We start from the raw sequence: 17255 nt of genomic DNA, 5'->3' as shown, positions 1-17255 counted from the left end.
TGTGCGGGGTCTTCGCTTTAACCCGGATAATCTCACCTCCCCGCCAGCTATGCCAACAAACCTGGCAGGGGAGAGTCAATGCTGAAAGACGTGATGAGATTTGCAGGGCCTGAGCTGCTCACGTCACCTGGTCCACCCCACCTGCGAGACGTTGAGGAATTGGGGCGGGAGGGATAAAAAGGCCAGCAGGCATGCTGGGGGTCTCCTGGCTGTGGTGGGGTTTGGGGGGAGGCTGGTGCTGGCTGGGCTCAGCACCATGCAGCAGGCTGGCACTGTGGGCAGCCCTGCCTGGGCTGGTGGCTTGCCCCAGCGGGGGCTGTGCTTGGGGCAGGTTTGGTGCAGAGGGGCTGTGCCTCGCCACCCTGCGGAGGGCTGCGTGGGGAAGGGACCTCTGGGGAGCCTGGTCCAGCCCCCTGCTTGGGGTAGGGCTGGTGCTGGGTGCCAGGTCAGGTTTCTTAGGGCCTTTGTACAAGGTTGAACAGGGGGAGTGGTGGGGTGAGCAGCTGGGGCTGGTGGGGTTTGCATGCTGTGAGGTGGTGGTTTATTGGTGGTGTTACTCCTACTTGTCCCCTGCAGAAGCTGAGCCTGCTGCATGACTGGCCTGTGTGCACCTCCCTGGAGCCTGCATACCTGTCCCAGAGCTTCAATGGAGACCCAGGTTGCCCTGGTTAGGCTGGGAAATGCAAACCATGCCAGAAGGAAGGATGCTATTGCTTTACTAGAGTGTGCATGTGTCTTGGAAACTCTTTTCTTCCCCCTGCAGTGGGGGAATGAGCATGATGCTGGCCCTAAGGCAGGGCTGGAGGGCAGGACCCTGGCCCCATTGGAGGGCTGACAAGCCCCTTGGGATGCTGCCTCTATGGCAGAGGGTGCTGGGGCTGGGCTGCTCTCTCTGGGCTGCGGAGCTGTACCTCCCCAGCTGCCTCTGCCCTTCTTGCCCTTTGCCCTGTGCTGGGGACTGGTACCAGTGTGCCTCTGGCTCCAAAGTCCACAGGTGGGCAATGCTTTGCAACGCTGGCCTGGCTACAGTGTGGTGCTAGCACTGTTGCTTATTGGTGCAAAGCTGCATTGCATCTCTTTGGGTGCAACAGTGACTCTTGCCTGCCTGGCTCTGTGTACCCATGAGGGGATGGAAAGGCTACCTCAAAACCTCTGGTAGATGTTGCAGTGTAATTGTTTGCTGCAGTGAGATTTGCTTTCTTACCCTTAGCTGCCATTGGGAAGAGTGATGTGCTTAGGAGACTGCTGAAGCTTCACGTCCTGGGGCTGTGGGGTGAGTTGCTGGTGATCAGTTGCTCTACAGCCATGTAGTAGGGTTAAAGTCTTTTCCATTAATTAACACCCCCCGTCAAGCCCCAGTGCATGAGCAGCGTGCAGAGACAGTCTTCTGGCTGTGCTGAGCTCTTCTGTGCATCTGAAGAGCATTTTCAGACTTTCCTGATCAACTAAGTGAAAAGTTTCCCGTTCCTGTAGATGCAGATAAAAGAGCTAACCCAAAACCTGTCCTGGTGGGAGAGCAACAGGGAGATGCAGCTGGTCGGGTCCTGGCAGGAATGCCCTGGCTGTGGGCAGTGAGAGGCGCTGCCAGCTCTTGGTGGCTGCTGAGGTTCCTGCTGGGTGCCAATTTCTATTGCTTGTTCTTTAACAGCGAATATGTGAGCAGCGTGCCAGGGGAAGAGAGCACGAGTTCCCAGCTATAAAAAGCCTTTGTTTTATCCTAGCACAGCATCAGCCTGGCTCAGCCTTGGCAGAGTTTGGATGTGCTGCGTTTAACGGTGCTGGAGCCCAAGCTGGTGTTTGCCTGTTGCTTCCCTGGGGTCTCATCTCTTCCCTGCTGAACTGCTGACCCCTCCTCGGTGCCTGCCTGCGATCTCAGGGCCCAGCTGGCTTTGAGCTCATGGATGCAATTGTGAATGGAAGATGAGGATTAAAACTGTGCTTAATAGCTGAACTGGCAGGTCATGGGAGCTTGGGCAGGGATCTGATAGCCAGCACCGCATCCTCCTTGCTGCTGTCCAGCTTTGAGCCCTTAGTACGAAGAGGGGCTGGGCGTGTGCTTTTGCCTGCATGCCTGCCCAGGCTGGACTTTTCTGGGGTAAACCAAAATGGCCTGTCCTTGTATCCATGCACATCTAGCACAGGTATGCTGGTGCGTGCCCCTGTTTGGATGCAGCCAGGCCCAGTGATGGGCAGTGGGAGGGTCAGCCCCACATCTGCAGCTTGTTTTGCAGGTCTGAAGGAGGCTGCTTGTCCAACAGAGCACCCTAAACCCAGCGCGTTACCTGACTCTTCAGGCGTTGACCTTCCCCATGCCCAGGCTCTCCGGTGTCCCTGCCAGGGCCAGCCGTGGGAGCAGCCTGGGCAGCCCCATGAGCTGTGATGACTTCTTGAGCCACCCTGGCTATCAGGGCAACCCTGCGACACCAGTGCTGCTGCTTCAGCCATGTCACTGCTGTTTTCACCTTTCTGAATTCCAGTGATGCTTCCAGCCTGTGAATCGTTTGGAGGAAGTGAGAGCTCATGTCTGCCAAGCTGCTGTCACAAGCTGTCTGCTGAACGGCAGCCGCTGATTATCTGCTTCACATGTCTCGGGCAGTGCCTTATCCTATGCACTTGGTAAGGCGGATTAACAGAACCAGAGCGATATGTGTGAGCCTTAAACACTTAATCAGGGTTGTGCTGTGTGCATACAGCTGTTTGCAGTGGATAAGAGTGTGGGACAGGGATTAAACTGTGCAGGGACTTGATATGCACTTAAGCAGGAGTACCAGTGTGCTAAAAACATTGTGCAGGTAAGATCTGGTGCGGGTGATTTACACCTGACTGAGGCTCAGGATTGCCAGGGCCAGCCAGGTCCCCTTGCCCTGTGTGGGGGAGCAGAGGAGTCTGGCAGGAAGGCTGGTTAGACCCTGAACCTAACCAGCTGCAGCTGCAGGGTGGGCTAAGCCTATGTACCTGCTGGAGAACACTGCAAAGAGGTGAGCTTGTGCCCTGCTACCTCAGGATGATCCCAAATTAGTTCCTCAGGAGTGAAATGTGAAGGCTGAGCTGCCAGGGAGGAAAGCATGGGTGCAGCAAGGGTGCTGGGAGGGAGCAGGGTGGGGGGAATCTTCCCCTTTATTCTAAAAGAACATGCTGGTTGTGGGAAGCCCTTGGTGAAGGAGGGGACCTGACCGAGCAAGGTGGGCTGTCACCAGCACTGTCCCCCAAAACAAGCTCCCAGATGTGCCAGGCTGGGCTGTTGGAAGGAGAGGACAACTCTGTGCTGGTTGCTGCAAGGAACCTCGTGCTGGGGGGGAGGTCCTTGACCCCTTGCAGGGAGGAACCCCAGCCCTGACAAAACCCTTGCTTGATCCCTTCTCTCACGGGTCTGCTCCCACCTGGGCCAGGTTGACCCCCATGCCCCTCGGAGGCTGTTTGGGACCAGCTCAGATGGATTCTTGCTCCCATTCCTCCCCAGGGAAGCCAATGGCCGCACATCAGTGGGCACCAGCTGGGAGCGCTGCGTGTGCCCCACTGGAGAGCTGCGCTGCTCCTTCCTGCACCCAGCCCTGCCGGCAGGGATTTCCCTAACCCACCCTGACTCTTGCTCGCTATAAAAGCTATTTATAATCACCCGCTGTTTATCCTGCAGCAACAGCCAAAGGGGCTGCTCCCATCCATGGCATACGCGTGCTCTCCCCAAGCAGGGGGCCTGTGCATGCCCGCTGGGTCCCCAGCACTGTGGCGGGTGGCTCGTGCCTGGAGAAGAGGCGATTGGGCTCAGGGTGCTCTTGCTCACTCTGAATGAGACCTGTATCTTTGTGCTTCAGCTTTTCCGAGAGGAAAATATCTTGTTTAAGTGCTGGAAAGCGGTGCTTTGAGTGCCTGGCTCGGCCGCCTCTGTCCCGCTGCGTCCCTATCCATCCTGCCTCGGGGCCTCGTGGGAACGTCCCCCAGGCGGGACAGGTCATGAGCGGGCATGGCCCACCAGTGCTCCCCGGACACGCGGCAGCTCCCACGCACGGCTGCTGTGGATGAAGCCAGGGTTCAAGCGATTGCGGTTGATTTGCAGTGACTCTGAGGCCGTTTCTCCTAGAAACTGCTGGAGCCCTGGTGAAGGTGAGGCGGGCAAAGCCTTGACCTGGGGACGATGGAGCGGTACCTCTTGGAGGAGCAGCGTTCCACCAGCGTGGGACTTGGCCAACAGGCCCAAAGGGGTATTTTCTTTAAAGCCAGCTGAAAGCTCCCAAATGGGGAGAACGCGCTGCCGGCAGCTCGCCGGAGTCGCTCGTGGCCGAGCGCAGCCCTGCTCTGCGCAGCTGGCGAAGGCAGGAGGCGAATCGCCTGGGCTCACCCAGCGGAGTCGTGGCCGGGCCAAGAATAGAGCCAGGCCTCCTGTCGCCATGCCCAGTCTCTCTGCTAAGCCCAAGTGCCCTCAGTCTTATCTGCAGACATTCCCACAAATGCCTCTGCTTTATTTTTCAGAGTGACGCCCCAGCTGCCACTTCGTGTGACAATCTGTGCAGGCGTTGCGTGGATAGCAGCTTCGCGGAGACCCCGACTTTTCTCATGCACATTTGGTTCTGCCGTGCATCGTTCGAGTGCAACGATGGACAATACTGTAAATGGTAAGTCCAAGGCTCAGTCCAAGCCAGCAATTAATGAAAGAGCTAGGGGCTGAAGGGGGTTGCATCAAGCACTCATCTGACTTCGAAAAACCAAAACAATCTTGTAAAAAGCAAGCTTGTAAAAATCAAGCTCTGTTTTGCTAGCTCATGAATGGGAAGAAATGCCAACTGGATAATTTTTTTACATGTAATTTTTGTTTCTTCTTTGTCAACATTCCCCCATTTGGCTGAAACTTCAAAATACCATATTTGGGAAGTGCCTGTTTTATAAGTTCCAGTATTTGTATAAATAGCTGATAGTGAAAAAATTGCCCGCTCTGGAGCCTGAACAGGGGCCCTCAGGAGGAGCGGAGCTGCGGGCACCCCTTTGGCCAAGGCCGCTCGCCCTCCGGAGCGAGGGCCGGGCAGTGCAGCGCCTCGCCGTCTGGCTCTGCTCTCGGCCGCCGTGCGTGGGCGAAGCGAGTGTGTCGGGTCTGAGCCGCAGCGGGTTGGGGTTCTCCAAAACACCGGTAACCGCTGCCCTGCCCCAAAGCAGGGAGGCAGAGGCAGACTCTACCTGGCCATTTTCCGCCTGGCTGATGGAGAACAGGGGGAGTCCAGGCAATAAATGCAGCAGTGAAATATTGCCTGTGATACACTGTGGATGTTTGCCTTTGGAGTGGGGCTGTCCCTGGCCACCCCTCTGCTAGTGGCAGCTGGAGGGTCAGTGTCCCCACTGGGGGACAGCCTGCCTGGTCTCTTCCTCTTGTCACAGATGCAGCTGTGGAGCATCCCTGGCTGGGTGGCTGGTGAGGCAGTCCCCCAAGGAAGGGGACCCTGCCCTGTGCCTCTGTAGCTCCTCTTCCTCTGGACAGGGAGGGCTGGAAAACCAAAGGGACGGAGCAGAGGCGCCTGGTGGGCTGGGGGGAGAGCCTGAGCATGGTGCCCCGTGCACAGAGGGGGACTGCGCTGCATGGTGAGGGGTGCACAGAGAGGGACCAGGGTGTGCAGGGAAGGACGGGGGCACAGCAAGGGACCAGGGTGCGCAGACAGGGACCAGCGCCACTGAGGGTGCTGGGGTGCACGGCGAGGGACTGGGGTGCAAGGTGAGGAAGCGGGGTGCACAGGGAGGGCGCGGGCAGGCTGAGCGAGGGCTGTGCGGCGGGGGGACCGGGGTGAGGGTGCCCGGCAGGGACTGGGGGCCGCCCGGAGCCCGCTCGCCGCTCACGGATCTCCGGAGCGGGGCCGCCCCGCGTTGTTAAAGGCTCCTCCTCCGCGCAGGGCAGCGGGCTGGGGCAGCCCCGCCAGTCCGCCCCAGGGCCGGCCCGGGCTGCGGCGCCGCTCGCACCGGCCGAGCGCAGCCCGCGGCAGCCCCGGCGCGCGGTGAGGGGCGTGGGAGCGGGGTGCGCGGTCCCCGCGCGCAGCGAGGGACCCGGTGCACAGCCCCTGCACACGGCGAGGGACCGGGGCGCACGGCGAGGGACCCGGTGCCCAGCCCTGGCACACAGCAAGGGACTGGGGTGCCCGGCCCTGGAGCACAGCAGGGAAGTTGGACACGCAGCAAGGGACAGGGGAGCGTGGCCAGGGCGCACGGCAAGGAAGCGGGGTGCAAGGTTTGTGCCACCCTGGTGGAGATGACTCCCCTGCCCACGGGCAATGCCAGTGCCTGGGGGACGGCCGGCCCCAACTGCAGCGGGGCCACCAGCCTGAGCCGGCAGTGGGCGGTGGGGGCCGCCCTGAGCCTCACCGTGCTGGTGATCGTGGCCGGGAACTTGCTGGTGATCGTGGCCATCGCCAAGACGCCGCGGCTGCAGACCATGACCAACGTGTTCATCACCTCGCTGGCCTGCGCTGACCTCATCATGGGCTTGCTGGTGGTGCCGCCGGGGGCTACCATCCTGCTGAGCGGCCACTGGCCCTACGGCACCATGGTGTGTGAGCTGTGGACTTCGCTGGATGTGCTGTGTGTCACGGCCAGCATCGAGACACTGTGCGCTATTGCTGTGGATCGCTACCTTGCCATCACATCGCCGCTACAGTATGAGGCGCTGGTGACCAAGGGCAGAGCGCGGGCGGTGGTGTGCCTGGTGTGGGCCATCTCTGCCTTCATCTCCTTCCTGCCCATCATGAACCACTGGTGGCGGGACGGTGCAGATGAGCAGGCGGTGCGCTGCTACGATGATCCGCGCTGCTGTGACTTTGTCACCAACGTGACCTATGCCATCATCTCCTCCACCATCTCCTTCTACGTGCCCCTGCTCGTCATGATCTTTGTCTACGCCCGTGTCTTCGCTGTGGCCACGCAGCATGTCCAGCGCATTGGCAAGGACAAGGTGAGGTTCCTGCAAGAGCCCCTCAGCCCAGGGTCCAGGGGCACCCGGCGGCGGCGGCCGTCCCGTCTGCTGGCTATCAAGGAGCACAAGGCGCTCAAGACTTTGGGCATCATCATGGGCACCTTCACGCTCTGCTGGCTGCCCTTCTTTGTGGCCAACATCATCAAGGTCTTCTGCCGGCCGCTGGTCCCAGATCAGCTCTTCCTCTTCCTCAACTGGCTGGGCTATGTGAACTCAGCCTTCAACCCCATCATCTACTGCCGCAGCCCGGACTTCAGGAACGCCTTTCGCAAGCTGCTCTGCTGCCCCCGCCGTGCCGACCGCCGGCTCCACGCTGTCTCACAGGACCCGCAGCGCTGCCCGTGCGCCTTCAGCCCTGGTGGGGGCCCCGCAGAGGACAGCAAGGCGGCAGCAGCAGCACCCGGGGAGGACAGCGAGGTGCAGGGCAGCTGCAGCAGCCGCTGCAGCAGCCGGGCGGAGGAGACCAGCCTCTCCTGCGGCGGCGGCCACCGGCCCCTGGGCGAGTCCCGGCTGCTGGGCACCCAGACCACGCTGTGTTCGCAGCTAGACGAGTAGGTACCAGGCTTGGCGCGGGGGCTGGCAGCCGGGGATCCCTGGCACTGGCAGGGCCGCGGTCTGGGGCTGCAACGCAGGGCTGGAGGGCAGATGGGGCTCTGGGGTGCTGGGAGTGGGCAGAGAAACCTCTGCCTCCAGGTTTCTCTAAAGCGCTGCCCCCTCCGCTGGGCTGTGAAGCTGATGCACTCGGTGCTGCTGCTCAGTCGAGTGAGGTTGGTTATCGTCAAAAAAAGAAATGGCTAGCAATAGGAGGAAGAGAACCAGACAAACGCGAATACTTCCCAAATCCTGGGTTTTCATTCCTTCTCCTGCCCCCTCCTGCTTCCTGCATTTAAAGGATTAAAACTGGGGGGGGGGAGTCCTCTGCAGAAATGTGGGGGGGGAAGAGTCCCTGGCTGCTTCTCAGTGCTAAGGAGACCCCTTCAATAACCCTTTGCCAGGATCTAGGGCTTTGTATGTCGTTTTGTCCTCTGATAGACTAAATTAGGCACACCACTTCATATAGTTTCCCTCCGCTCACTGTTGCGATCTCTCTCTGCTGACCAGGGGGACATTTCCTCGCAGCTGGGCAGCCCTGCCGGAGCAGGGGCCTGGGGACAGACAGGCGCAGACCCTCAAGCCGGCCTGGCAGGGTGCTCTGTGCCAGCCCTCATGCACCTCCACACCTCCTCATGCAAATCACAGGATTTTTTTCCCCAAATTTATTACTATTACAAAATGTGAAAAGTTTTGGTTGCTGTGGATTTTAATTGGTTTCCCTTGGGCAGAAACCACTTCTGCAAGCTGAAGTCAGGAGAGGTTACTGCTCACACGAGGAGGCACAGTCACTGTCCAGAGATGTGTGGGAAAACATGACGGAGGGAGTTGCCTGCAGGAGCGGGCTTCAAGGATGGGTTAATCCATCCTATGAAAGTGGGCAAGTAAATCATGGAGAAGATCCAGGCTCTCAATACCCTGTCCTCTCCTGTTTGAGGTTCACCGGCAAAGAGATGCCAGTAGGTCCTTCAATATGACTGAGAGAAGAGAGAAGGGAAGAAGGTAAGTGCATCTTCCTCCTCACCCACCTGGGCAAGCTGAGCTGCAGGGACGAGCCCTGTCCGGCTCCGAGCCAGTCTGGCCTTTCCCGGCAGGAGCAGTGCCCGTGCTCTGGCCGGGCACACGGGCACGTGCCCAGCTCTGGGTGCGCAAGCCTGCCCCGGCACGGGTGCGAGCTCAGCTGGTGCGGCCCGGCCCAGCTGCAGCCTGGGGGGGCGGTTCCCCCCCGGAGCGCCCCAAGCCTGGGCTTGGGCTGCAGCGTTTGCTCACAGACGCTTGTAGCTGCAGGCTTTCTGGACTGGCGCTTTTCAGCTGCAGAGCGCTTCTGTCCGGGGTGCCCCTCTCCGCACACTGCCCGCGGCTCTCCCTCTCTCGCAGGGACGTGACAGAGCCCTCTCACGAGGGCGGGCGCCTTGAGCTCCTCTCCCCAGCCCGGCACAACCGGGAGCGGCAGCAGCGAGACCCGCACGCGGCGCTGAGGTTCGCACCCCGCGGGCTGCGTCCCTCCCTGCAGCCCGGGTGCCGGAGGGGGACGGAGGATGGTGCTGGGCTGGCGGTGGCGTGGGACTCCCCGGTGCAACGCGAGCCCGGGGACGGAACAGCCCCTGCTGCTGCGTGCTGTGCTCGGTGGGAGTGCCCGCCGCTCAAGCCGGGAGCCCCGGGCTCTGCAGCCCCTCCGGAGCTGGAGAGCTGATGCCTGCATGGGAAAAGCCTGGCGAACGTCCTGAAGCTCTCCGCCGGTCCGGTCCAGCTGGGGGTGGCGCGGGCAGCCTCCAGCCTTGGGGTGCGGGGCTGGATGCTCTGCTCCAAGGGCTCTGCCTTTCTGGGCACGATGGGCTCCCCGGTGCTCCGCAGCCGTTCCCAGCTCCGGGAGAGGATGCCGAGTGCTCCTCGTGCCTGGCACAGAGCTCGCCTGGGCCCCCGATCCGTGCAGGGAGAAGCGTTAACGCTGGGTGCAACAGAGCTGGCGCCAGGGCTGTGGATGGTCCCGCGGTGAAGGGATGGAGGGGCCCCTGCAAGCGGATCTCTGCTCCCAGTCCTGCCCCGCTGCGCAGAGCCCCCGGGCTGGGGCTGCCGCAGGAGCCTGCAGCGGCGCCTCGGGCGAAGGGGGGGCGCGGGGCCCTCCTGCCCCAGGCCGGCTCCTTGCACGCCCCGTTGCACTGGGAGCGTTATGCGGGTTTGGGGTGGCGTGCGTGTGCCTTGCTCTTGCTGTTGGTGATGTCTCTGGCTGTAAATGCAGCAGGGCGACCGCCCTGTTTGCTCTGTTTTGTTTCCCCTTCCCTCTGCGTGAAATAAACTTTCAAAACCACTTCACTCTGACTTCAAAGGTGTAAAAAGCTGCTGTTCCATGTAGCCTGATGGGCCTTGGAGCCCCCTCAGCCAGCAGGACCCCAGCAAGGCCCTCGGGCCGGGAGAGCGCTGCCCGTCCTTGGGGCGCTGGAGGAGCCCTGGGTGCAGCCCTAGCTTTGCACCTGCACAAATGCACCCAAAAAGGCACCTCCAGCCCACCGTAACTGAGAGTTTTTACTGCTATGGACAGCAGTGCCTGGGACCCAATCAGGAGGAGTAATGAGCAGAGGATGCCTTGGCCCGAGGGTGGCGAGGGACAGGACAGGAGTGCACAAAGGAAGGGCGAATGTCCCCATTCAGGCACCCCCCATTTTAGGGCACCCCATGCCCTAAAACAAATAACCCTCCTCCCTCTCCGGCCAGTGCTGTGCGGCGCTGAGAGTCCTGCGTGGGCCGGACGCTGACCAGGCAGCGGCTCCTCGCGGGAGCCCCGGGCGGTTTCCAGTGCCACCTCCTGGCACCAGTGCATAACTCTCCTGCTCCCGCACGGGGAGGCAGAGGAGGAACCCGCTGTTTGCTCTGCCGGGATCCCTCCTTAGTGCATTTTGCCTTTTCTTCCTTGCAAGCGTGTGCTCGCTGACGAAACGGAAGAGCAAAGCTCTCGGCAGCGCCCGCGCCGGGCCAGCGGCTCCGCGCGTGATGCCGCCCGCTCTCGCGGGGCGCTCACACCCAACCCTCGCTGGCCCCGGCCACGGCCGCCCCCGAAGCACAGGTCCCGCGCGCGGGGGGCAGCGGGGCCCCGGCTGGCTCCAGCCCAGGGCCTGCTCGTTAGCCCCCGAGAGCCACAGGCTAGCGAGCCGCTTGCCCAGCTCCGGGCGAGCTCCGGGAAGGGCGAAGGGGCGTCCCCGGCGGTGGGGCGCTGCACGCCGCGGCGCTGCCCCCGGGCTGCTGCCCTCCCTTGTGATCAGCCCAAACGTGGCTGAGGCGGTGCTGTTCCACCTCCAGGCTGTGAGTGGGACTGGGGAGCTCTAGTGAGTGCGTTGGTGCCATCTGGGGGGTTACTCACCCCTCCGAAACATCTGTGCTGCATTTCCAAATTGCCCCTCTGGTTGGGGGCCTTTTCCCTTATTTGCAGCAGGCGCCGGCTGCTCTTGCTCGCCTGCCCCTCGCCGTCCCAGCACAGCTCCCTGCGGTGGGCGGCTGCTCAGACCCAGCGGTGCCAGCAGGGACTCGCTGTGCGGGCTCGGGCTGTCGATATAAATGCTAAGTGCTTGTTGTTACTGCGATTTCTAGCGGGCTCCGCGGGCTCCCCGAGTCCTGCATGCTTCCCGGCGGCTTTAGCAACATGGCTGCTCTGGCCAGCTGAAATCGCCCGGTGCCAGGAGGGTGCCCTGGGCTCTGGCTTATCGAGCGCCGGCTGCTGCACGGAGCCAGTTCCTGCTCCTCAAGCCTATTTCATCTGCAAATTCAGACGGTGGGCTTTCCCTTCCCCGGGTTGGGATGCATGTGAGGCTGGGTGGGTTTATCCCTTGCTCAGCAGCGTTGCCCTGGCTGAGAGGGGTTGGTCTGGCTGGTGCAACCTGTTACAGCAAGCGAAGTGCGGCTGGTGGGAGCTGCTCGGCCCCAGCCCTTGGGGACGGAGAGTTCGCTCTGGCTGCTCCTCAGTAACGTTTCCTCCGTCTCTTTCTGTTGTGGAGCAGCCGAGCAGCACTTCCCCGGGCGTATCGGCAGGAGCTGTCTGTGCTGCCAGCGATGGACCAGCCACGGGGGGCGACCGGCTCCTCTCCCCTCTCCCGCAGGACGCTCCCGGAGGAGCGGCCGGTCGCCGTGCTGTGGGGTGAGGTAGTCGTCCCCGCCGGGTGCAGGCGCAGGGCTGCTTCGTCCCGGCCCTGCGTGCACCCTGCCGAGGGTCTTCCCCAAGGTCTGGGCGCTGTGGGGGAAGCTTCCCCCCCCCCCCCCCTCGCCTGGGCTGTCATTGGGGGGAGGTCGCGCGTGCACCAAGCAGCCTGCTGCATGCACGGAGCAGGCTGCATCTCTGCAGGCTGCAAGCTCGGTGCCGGCGCCAGGAGCTACGTGGTGGAAGAGGACGATGATTTCTTGGAGCATCTGGTTCTGCTGAAAACGGTAAGATACGTAGCTCACTAAAAGCCCCGCGAGCGAGCGGGGCAGCACCTTCGCTCGGCTGAGCCGGTTCGGCCGCAGTGGTGCAAACCCTGTGTGCACGGGGCCAGCTCGCCACCGGGCCTGCCTTCGCCCCGCAGATCTCCCTGGGGCCGGACGCCCGGGACGAGCTGCACGTGGTGGCCGTCGACTCAAAAAACACCTACGGGGACCACAAACCGGTGCCCATCGCCTCGCTGCGCCTCTCCGTGCTCCCCACGGTAAAAGCCCTCTCGGCGCAGCCGCGAGCGTCGCTCCCCGTCCGCGGGGCGCTGCAAAGGGCTGGGCGGCCGCCGCCGCGTGCTTCCCTCGCCCCTCTGCCTCCTTCCAGATCAGCCTCAAAGGCCTCGAGTTCGTCCCCCCCGTCACCTTCGTGCTGCAGTGTGGAGCGGGGCCGGTCTACCTGCACGGGCAGCACCTGATCCGTGAGTGCCCACGAGCACGCGTGGCGGGAGGCGCTGGGGCTGGCGGGTGGCAGCTCACGCCCTGCATGCTGCCGCTTCGTGCCGGTGCCGGTGCCGCGGCGCCCAGCTCCCTCCTGTCACCGGGGACGCGAGCCCGCGTGGCAGCACCCGCTCGGCATCCTCCCCGCGCAGCGGCGCCTCTCCTCTTCCCAGTGGAAGACGACGCCAGGTTTGAAGCCGACGAGGACGTGCCGTCGGAGGATGATGCCGCCGATGAAGATGACACCAGCGCGGCACGGGATGGAGAATAGCTGGCGTCGAGGGAAGATTTCGCGGTGCCTGGGAGAGGGGAGCGATGAAGAGGCGCCGGGGTGGCGGAGGCCACGCGGCACCGCAGGCTCCTTTGGGGAGCTGCACGCACAGGCTGGCACGAACCAGCTCAGCTTTGAAAACCGTCCTTTGGCTCCTCTGCCTGCCCGCTCTGTTCCACTATGCCCTCAGAAATGTGCTTTTTCTTCCCCCTTCTTCTTGATGCAATAGCAATGGGAAAGTGCAAATATCCCGCGCTGCCACCCCAGCGCGTGCAGCTGCCCCGGTCCACTCGCCATGACCCCACTGCCACCTCCGGCTGCGGAGCCTCGTCCCAGAAACGTCCTTGCCGAGCATGCGGTCCCGCAGGAGCGGGGTGGCCCAGGGGAGGTGCATAGGGTCCCCACCGCCTCCCCTCCCCGGGCCGCCTCCGCCCTGGGGTCTTCTCCCACCGCCCCTGCACTGTCACTTCCCTCCACGGCCAAACACTCATACTGCTTCACACCGCTCCCCTGCTGCTGGCGGTGCAGGCAGCTCCAGGGTGGGCCATCAAAATCTGGGGGAAACCAGGGGAAAACCTGCTCTGTCCCTTACTCGCCCTCTTCACCCCTCTGCCCCGGCCGTGTCCCCATCTGGGAGCTGCGTGGGGCAGGAGGAGCCGGCTGCGCCCTGCCAGGAGGGGGGCAGGACAGGGGGTCCCTGCGCCACGCTGCACCCGTGGCATTGCGTCCTCGCGGGACAGAGGGTGCGTGGGCCCCAGGGTGAGAGAAGGGAGGCCTCATGGGTGGCTCTGCCTGGCTCCCGTGTGCCCCTTCCTTTGGCCTCACTGAGGTGAGGATACCCCCCCCCCCAATGCTGCTGCACAGCCCTGCGGTCCCGTGTTTGTGCCAGCGGTTCCCAGGTGAGCGGTTACCTGGCAACTGCATCCCTGCATCCCTGCATCCCCCCGTCCCCGCATCCCCCCATCCCTGTCTCCCTCCACCCCTGCATCCCACTGTCCCTGCATCCCTCCATCCCTGCATCCACCCATCCCTGCGTCCCCTCTCTCGCGTCCCGTGTCCTGCATCCCTCCATCACTCCATCCCTGCGCCCCTCTTCCCTGCATCCCCTCTCTTGCATCCTACATCCCCCTGTCCCATATTCCCCCATCCCCACGTCCCCCTCCTGCATCCCCGGTGGGCAGCAGACACCTTGTGCTGCCCTCTCAGCAGGGCCATGACCGCGCTCTCCCTCTTCCTTGACGTACCACTCAGCAGGGAGGCTCACGAGCTCCTTGACACCTATCTGGCAGACGAGTCCCCGGACAAAGTGTTCCTGGACCACGAGGGTAGAACTGCTGGGGCTGCACTTGGTCCCGCTCCCGGCGGGGGCCGTGGGCACTGGGGGGCAGTGCAGCTGGGCAGGGAGCATCCTCGGGGTGAAGGGGCAGGGGGCAGGAGTGGGGGCGCTCGGCTCCGGGGCAGCAAGGGCCGAAGAAACGAGACCCGGCTGGATCAGCCGTGAAGGGGGGGGTAAAGTCCTGGGGTTTTGTCCTGCAGCTGGCTCAGGCCATGGGGCATGGCGAGCCGGCCGCGCGCCTTCCAGCCTGCCTGGCCGAGAGCGGCCGAGCCTGGAGCAGCCCCGCGGTGCTGCGGGCCCTGCGGCAGGTCGCCCGGGACGTGACGCTGGACCACGAGGAGCTGCCGGCGGCGGGGGTGCCCGCATTCACCAGGGCCGCCACGGAGCTGGCGCTCGGCGGGCAGAGCAGCGCGCTGCTGGAGGGCAGGGTAGGGGGATGCTCAACCCGCCAGCGGGCTGCTCCCGTTGTGCCTCCGGCCCCTCCTCGCGCCTCCGGCCCGTTACAGCCCAAGGGCGAGGCGGCCCCCGGCCGGCCGCTTCCCCAGCCGGGCGCGAGCGGAGGCGTCTCCCCGCTGCCCAGGCAGGAGGCGTTCAGACCATCGGTGGGATGGGCGCCGTTTGGCTGGGAGCGCGGTTCCTCCGGCGCTGGTACCGCACGGGGCAGCCGGCCCCCGCGTGGGTCTACGTGGCCTGGCCGCAGAGGGGTGAGCGATGGCGTGGTGCAGCCCCGGGGGGCTGCGGGGCACCGGCGCGGGCTGCCAGCGCGGGGCCTGGCCGAGCTCTGCGCCGCGCCGCAGCCCTGCCGCCCTCCCCGCGCCCCAGAGCACTACGGGCACGTGTTCGCGGATGCCGGCTTCGCGGACGTCCAGCCGTACAGCTGGTGGGACGCTGCCGCCCGCGCCGCAAGCCCCCGGGGGCTGCTGAGGCAGCTGGAGGTACGGCCGTGGCCGAGGCCGCGCGTGGCTCCCGGCAGCTCCTGGCCGCCGCTCAGCCGGTCCTCGCTGGCAGGACGCGCCGGAGCGCTCCATCGTCCTCCTCCACGCGCCCGAGGAGAGCGGCCTGGCGCCCGAGCAGTGGGAAGAGGTGGCTGCCGCGATGGAGGTGGGCGCGAAGCAGGAGGGGCTCCCCCTCGCCCCGCTCCCGGCCTCGCAGCACGCCCCTCTCTTCTCCACTCCCCCGCAGAGGAAGCGCGCCTTCCCCTTCTTTGACGTCTCGGCGCAGGGCCTGGCCTCCGGAGACCTGGACCGAGATGCCTGGGCCTTGCGACACTTTGTGGCTAGAGGTTTCGAGCTCTTCTGCGCTCAGTCCTTCTCAAAGATCTTCGGCTTGTACGGTGAGGCCCAGCCCTGTGGACCCCAGCGAGGGGAGACGCCGGCTGCCCCTCGCTCCGGGCTGACGGGAGGCGTGGGAAAGGCTGAGGGGGGCATAGGACGGGCTGTGGGGCTGGCAGGGTGCATGGGAAAGGCTGATGGAGGGTGCGGGAAAGGCCGTGGGGCTGACGCGGGGCGTGGGAAAGGCTGACGGGGGGCACGGGAAGGGCCGTGGGGCTGATGTGGGGCGTGGGAAAGGCTGACGGGGGGCACGGGAAAGGCCGTGGGTCTGATGTGGGGCGTGGGAAAAGCTGACGGGGCACGGGAAGGGCCGTGGGGCTGACGCGGGGCGTGGGAAAGGCTGACGGGGGGCATGGGAAAGGCCATGGGGCTGATGTGGGGCGTGGGAAAAGCTGACGGGGGGCACGGGAAAGGCCGTGGGGCTGATGTGGGGCGTGGGAAAGGCAGTGGAGCTCGTGGCACACCGTGGCAAGTGTGGGCACAGGTTGGGCAGGGGCTGCGCATGGGGACCGTCACCATTGGGTCTGTCCCCAGGGCGGTGGGTCAGGGGTACGGGGTGTCTCAGGGCATCTTGGGGTGTCTCGGGGTGTCCCGGGGCGCAGGCCTCTCGCGATGGGCCACGTCCCCTTGCAGACCAGCGGGTGGGCAACCTCATCGTGGTGACCGCCGACGCCGAGACCCTGCTCAGCGTCCGCTCCCAGCTGCAGCGGCAGGTGGCCACCGCGTGGGCCAGCCCGTCCGGCCTTGGGGCCCGCGCCGTCGCCGCCGTGCTCAGCAACCCGGCCCTGCGGAGCGCCTGGTAAGGGGCCGGCGCGCCCGGCCGCGGGGCGGCGGGAGCAGCCGGGTGACTCCCGGCCCCGGCAGGGAGCAAAGCCTGCGGCTGCTGGCGCGGCGCATCGTGCGGCTCCGGCAGAGGCTGGAGCAGCAGCTGCGGGTGCTGGGGACGCCGGGCTCCTGGGAGCACATCACCGCCCAGGCGGGGACGCGCAGCTTCTCGGGGCTGCTCCGTGAGTACCTGCGCTCGCAGGGGCTGTGCCGCGCGGGCACACGAGCCGCCTTTTTTGTTTCCCTGCCGGGGCAGCAGAGCATGTCGCCGTCCCCGGCACGGGGCGGCCAGCACCACTCCCAGCATCCCGCCCTGCGCAGCGCGGGGGGCGGCCGCCGCCGTCCCGACCTCGCTGCCTGAGCGCTAGAAACGTCCCCAGCCGTTGCGGCCGGTTGGGGGAGCGGGTTCCCCGTGCAATGTTAATTTTGCAGCGTTACGTTCCCATAGCTCGGGGCAAGCGCCGCGCTGGGGGGGAGGTGGAGGCGCGGCGCCGAGGCTGGGGGCCGGCCGGGCTCCCGGGGGCCTCAGCGGGTCTCGCCCCCACCAGCCGCCCAGGTGGGCTTCCTGGCCAAGCACGAGCACGTCTACCTGGGCGCCGGCGGCCAGCTCAGCCTCTGCAGCCTCAACGCCCGCAACCTGGAGCGCGTGGCCCGCAGCATCCGGGAGGCCGTGCTGGCTCCGGGCCGGGATGCGCCCAGCGCCTGAGCGCCGCCGAGCGCGGCGCCGTCCTGCCCGGCCTCCCCCACGTCCCTGCAATAAAGCCGGCCGCCGTGGGCAGAGGGTCGGGGTGTGCGCGGCATGCTGGGCTGCTGCCCGGTCTTAAAAAGCGGGGCTTGCGTGGCCGCTGCCCCACCTGTGCGCCGGCCAGCTCCCTCCGCCACGCCGGAGCTGCTCCGGCCGTTGCCTGCGGAGCTTCTCTGGGCACGCGGAAATAAGGCGCCCGTCAGCTCAGAGCCACCGCTGAGCGCTGCAGGGATCCGGGTCTCGTCCCATCTTCAGGCGCAGGAACCGGTGAAGCACAGACGTGTCTTCCCACTGGTTCTGCAGGAACAGATTTTGCATCC

General features: G+C 64.7%; 3 protein-coding genes across 3 annotated transcripts; all 3 read left to right on the top strand.

The window, feature by feature from the left end:
• The first annotated feature begins 5911 nt into the window (after positions 1-5911).
• On the top strand, positions 5912-9846 carry ADRB3 (adrenoceptor beta 3). The gene is made up of 3 exons (XM_068920687.1): positions 5912-7494; positions 8472-8536; positions 8912-9846. The coding sequence occupies exons 1-2, from the start codon at positions 6224-6226 to the stop codon at positions 8509-8511; spliced, it is 1311 nt and encodes a 436-aa protein (XP_068776788.1). The 5' UTR covers positions 5912-6223; the 3' UTR covers positions 8512-8536; positions 8912-9846.
• A 1729-nt stretch (positions 9847-11575) lies between these two features.
• LOC138062438 (nucleoplasmin-like) lies at positions 11576-12698 on the top strand. The gene is made up of 5 exons (XM_068920535.1): positions 11576-11660; positions 11865-11947; positions 12085-12204; positions 12315-12408; positions 12601-12698. The coding sequence occupies exons 1-5, from the start codon at positions 11576-11578 to the stop codon at positions 12696-12698; spliced, it is 480 nt and encodes a 159-aa protein (XP_068776636.1).
• A 1548-nt stretch (positions 12699-14246) lies between these two features.
• GOT1L1 (glutamic-oxaloacetic transaminase 1 like 1) lies at positions 14247-16896 on the top strand. The gene is made up of 8 exons (XM_068920534.1): positions 14247-14462; positions 14615-14738; positions 14857-14969; positions 15043-15135; positions 15217-15367; positions 15999-16164; positions 16230-16372; positions 16739-16896. Exons 1-8 carry the CDS (start codon positions 14247-14249, stop codon positions 16894-16896), a joined length of 1164 nt encoding a protein of 387 aa, XP_068776635.1.
• Positions 16897-17255: the final 359 nt, after the last annotated feature.

This window comes from Struthio camelus, chromosome 27 (assembly GCF_040807025.1).
Source record: "Struthio camelus isolate bStrCam1 chromosome 27, bStrCam1.hap1, whole genome shotgun sequence".
NCBI classification, from domain to species: Eukaryota; Metazoa; Chordata; class Aves; order Struthioniformes; family Struthionidae; genus Struthio; species Struthio camelus.
Note: the sequence above shows the minus strand (reverse complement) of the source record. Positions and strands in the feature narration are given on the sequence as shown.

Bases quoted from the DNA above. Each gene is read 5' to 3' on its own strand.
- GOT1L1 (XM_068920534.1), top strand. From the start codon at position 14,247: ATGGGGCATGGCGAGCCGGCCGCGCGCCTTCCAGCCTGCCTGGCCGAG. The intron at 15,136-15,216 runs GTGGGCGCGAAG...ACTCCCCCGCAG, and splicing joins AGGTGGCTGCCGCGATGGAG to AGGAAGCGCGCCTTCCCCTT. The intron at 15,368-15,998 runs GTGAGGCCCAGC...GTCCCCTTGCAG, and splicing joins AAAGATCTTCGGCTTGTACG to ACCAGCGGGTGGGCAACCTC.
- LOC138062438 (XM_068920535.1), top strand. From the start codon at position 11,576: ATGGACCAGCCACGGGGGGCGACCGGCTCCTCTCCCCTCTCCCGCAGG. The intron at 11,661-11,864 runs GTGAGGTAGTCG...GCATCTCTGCAG, and splicing joins GCCGGTCGCCGTGCTGTGGG to GCTGCAAGCTCGGTGCCGGC. The intron at 12,409-12,600 runs GTGAGTGCCCAC...TCCTCTTCCCAG, and splicing joins GCACGGGCAGCACCTGATCC to TGGAAGACGACGCCAGGTTT.
- ADRB3 (XM_068920687.1), top strand. From the start codon at position 6,224: ATGACTCCCCTGCCCACGGGCAATGCCAGTGCCTGGGGGACGGCCGGC. The intron at 7,495-8,471 runs GTAGGTACCAGG...CTCCTGTTTGAG, and splicing joins CTGTGTTCGCAGCTAGACGA to GTTCACCGGCAAAGAGATGC.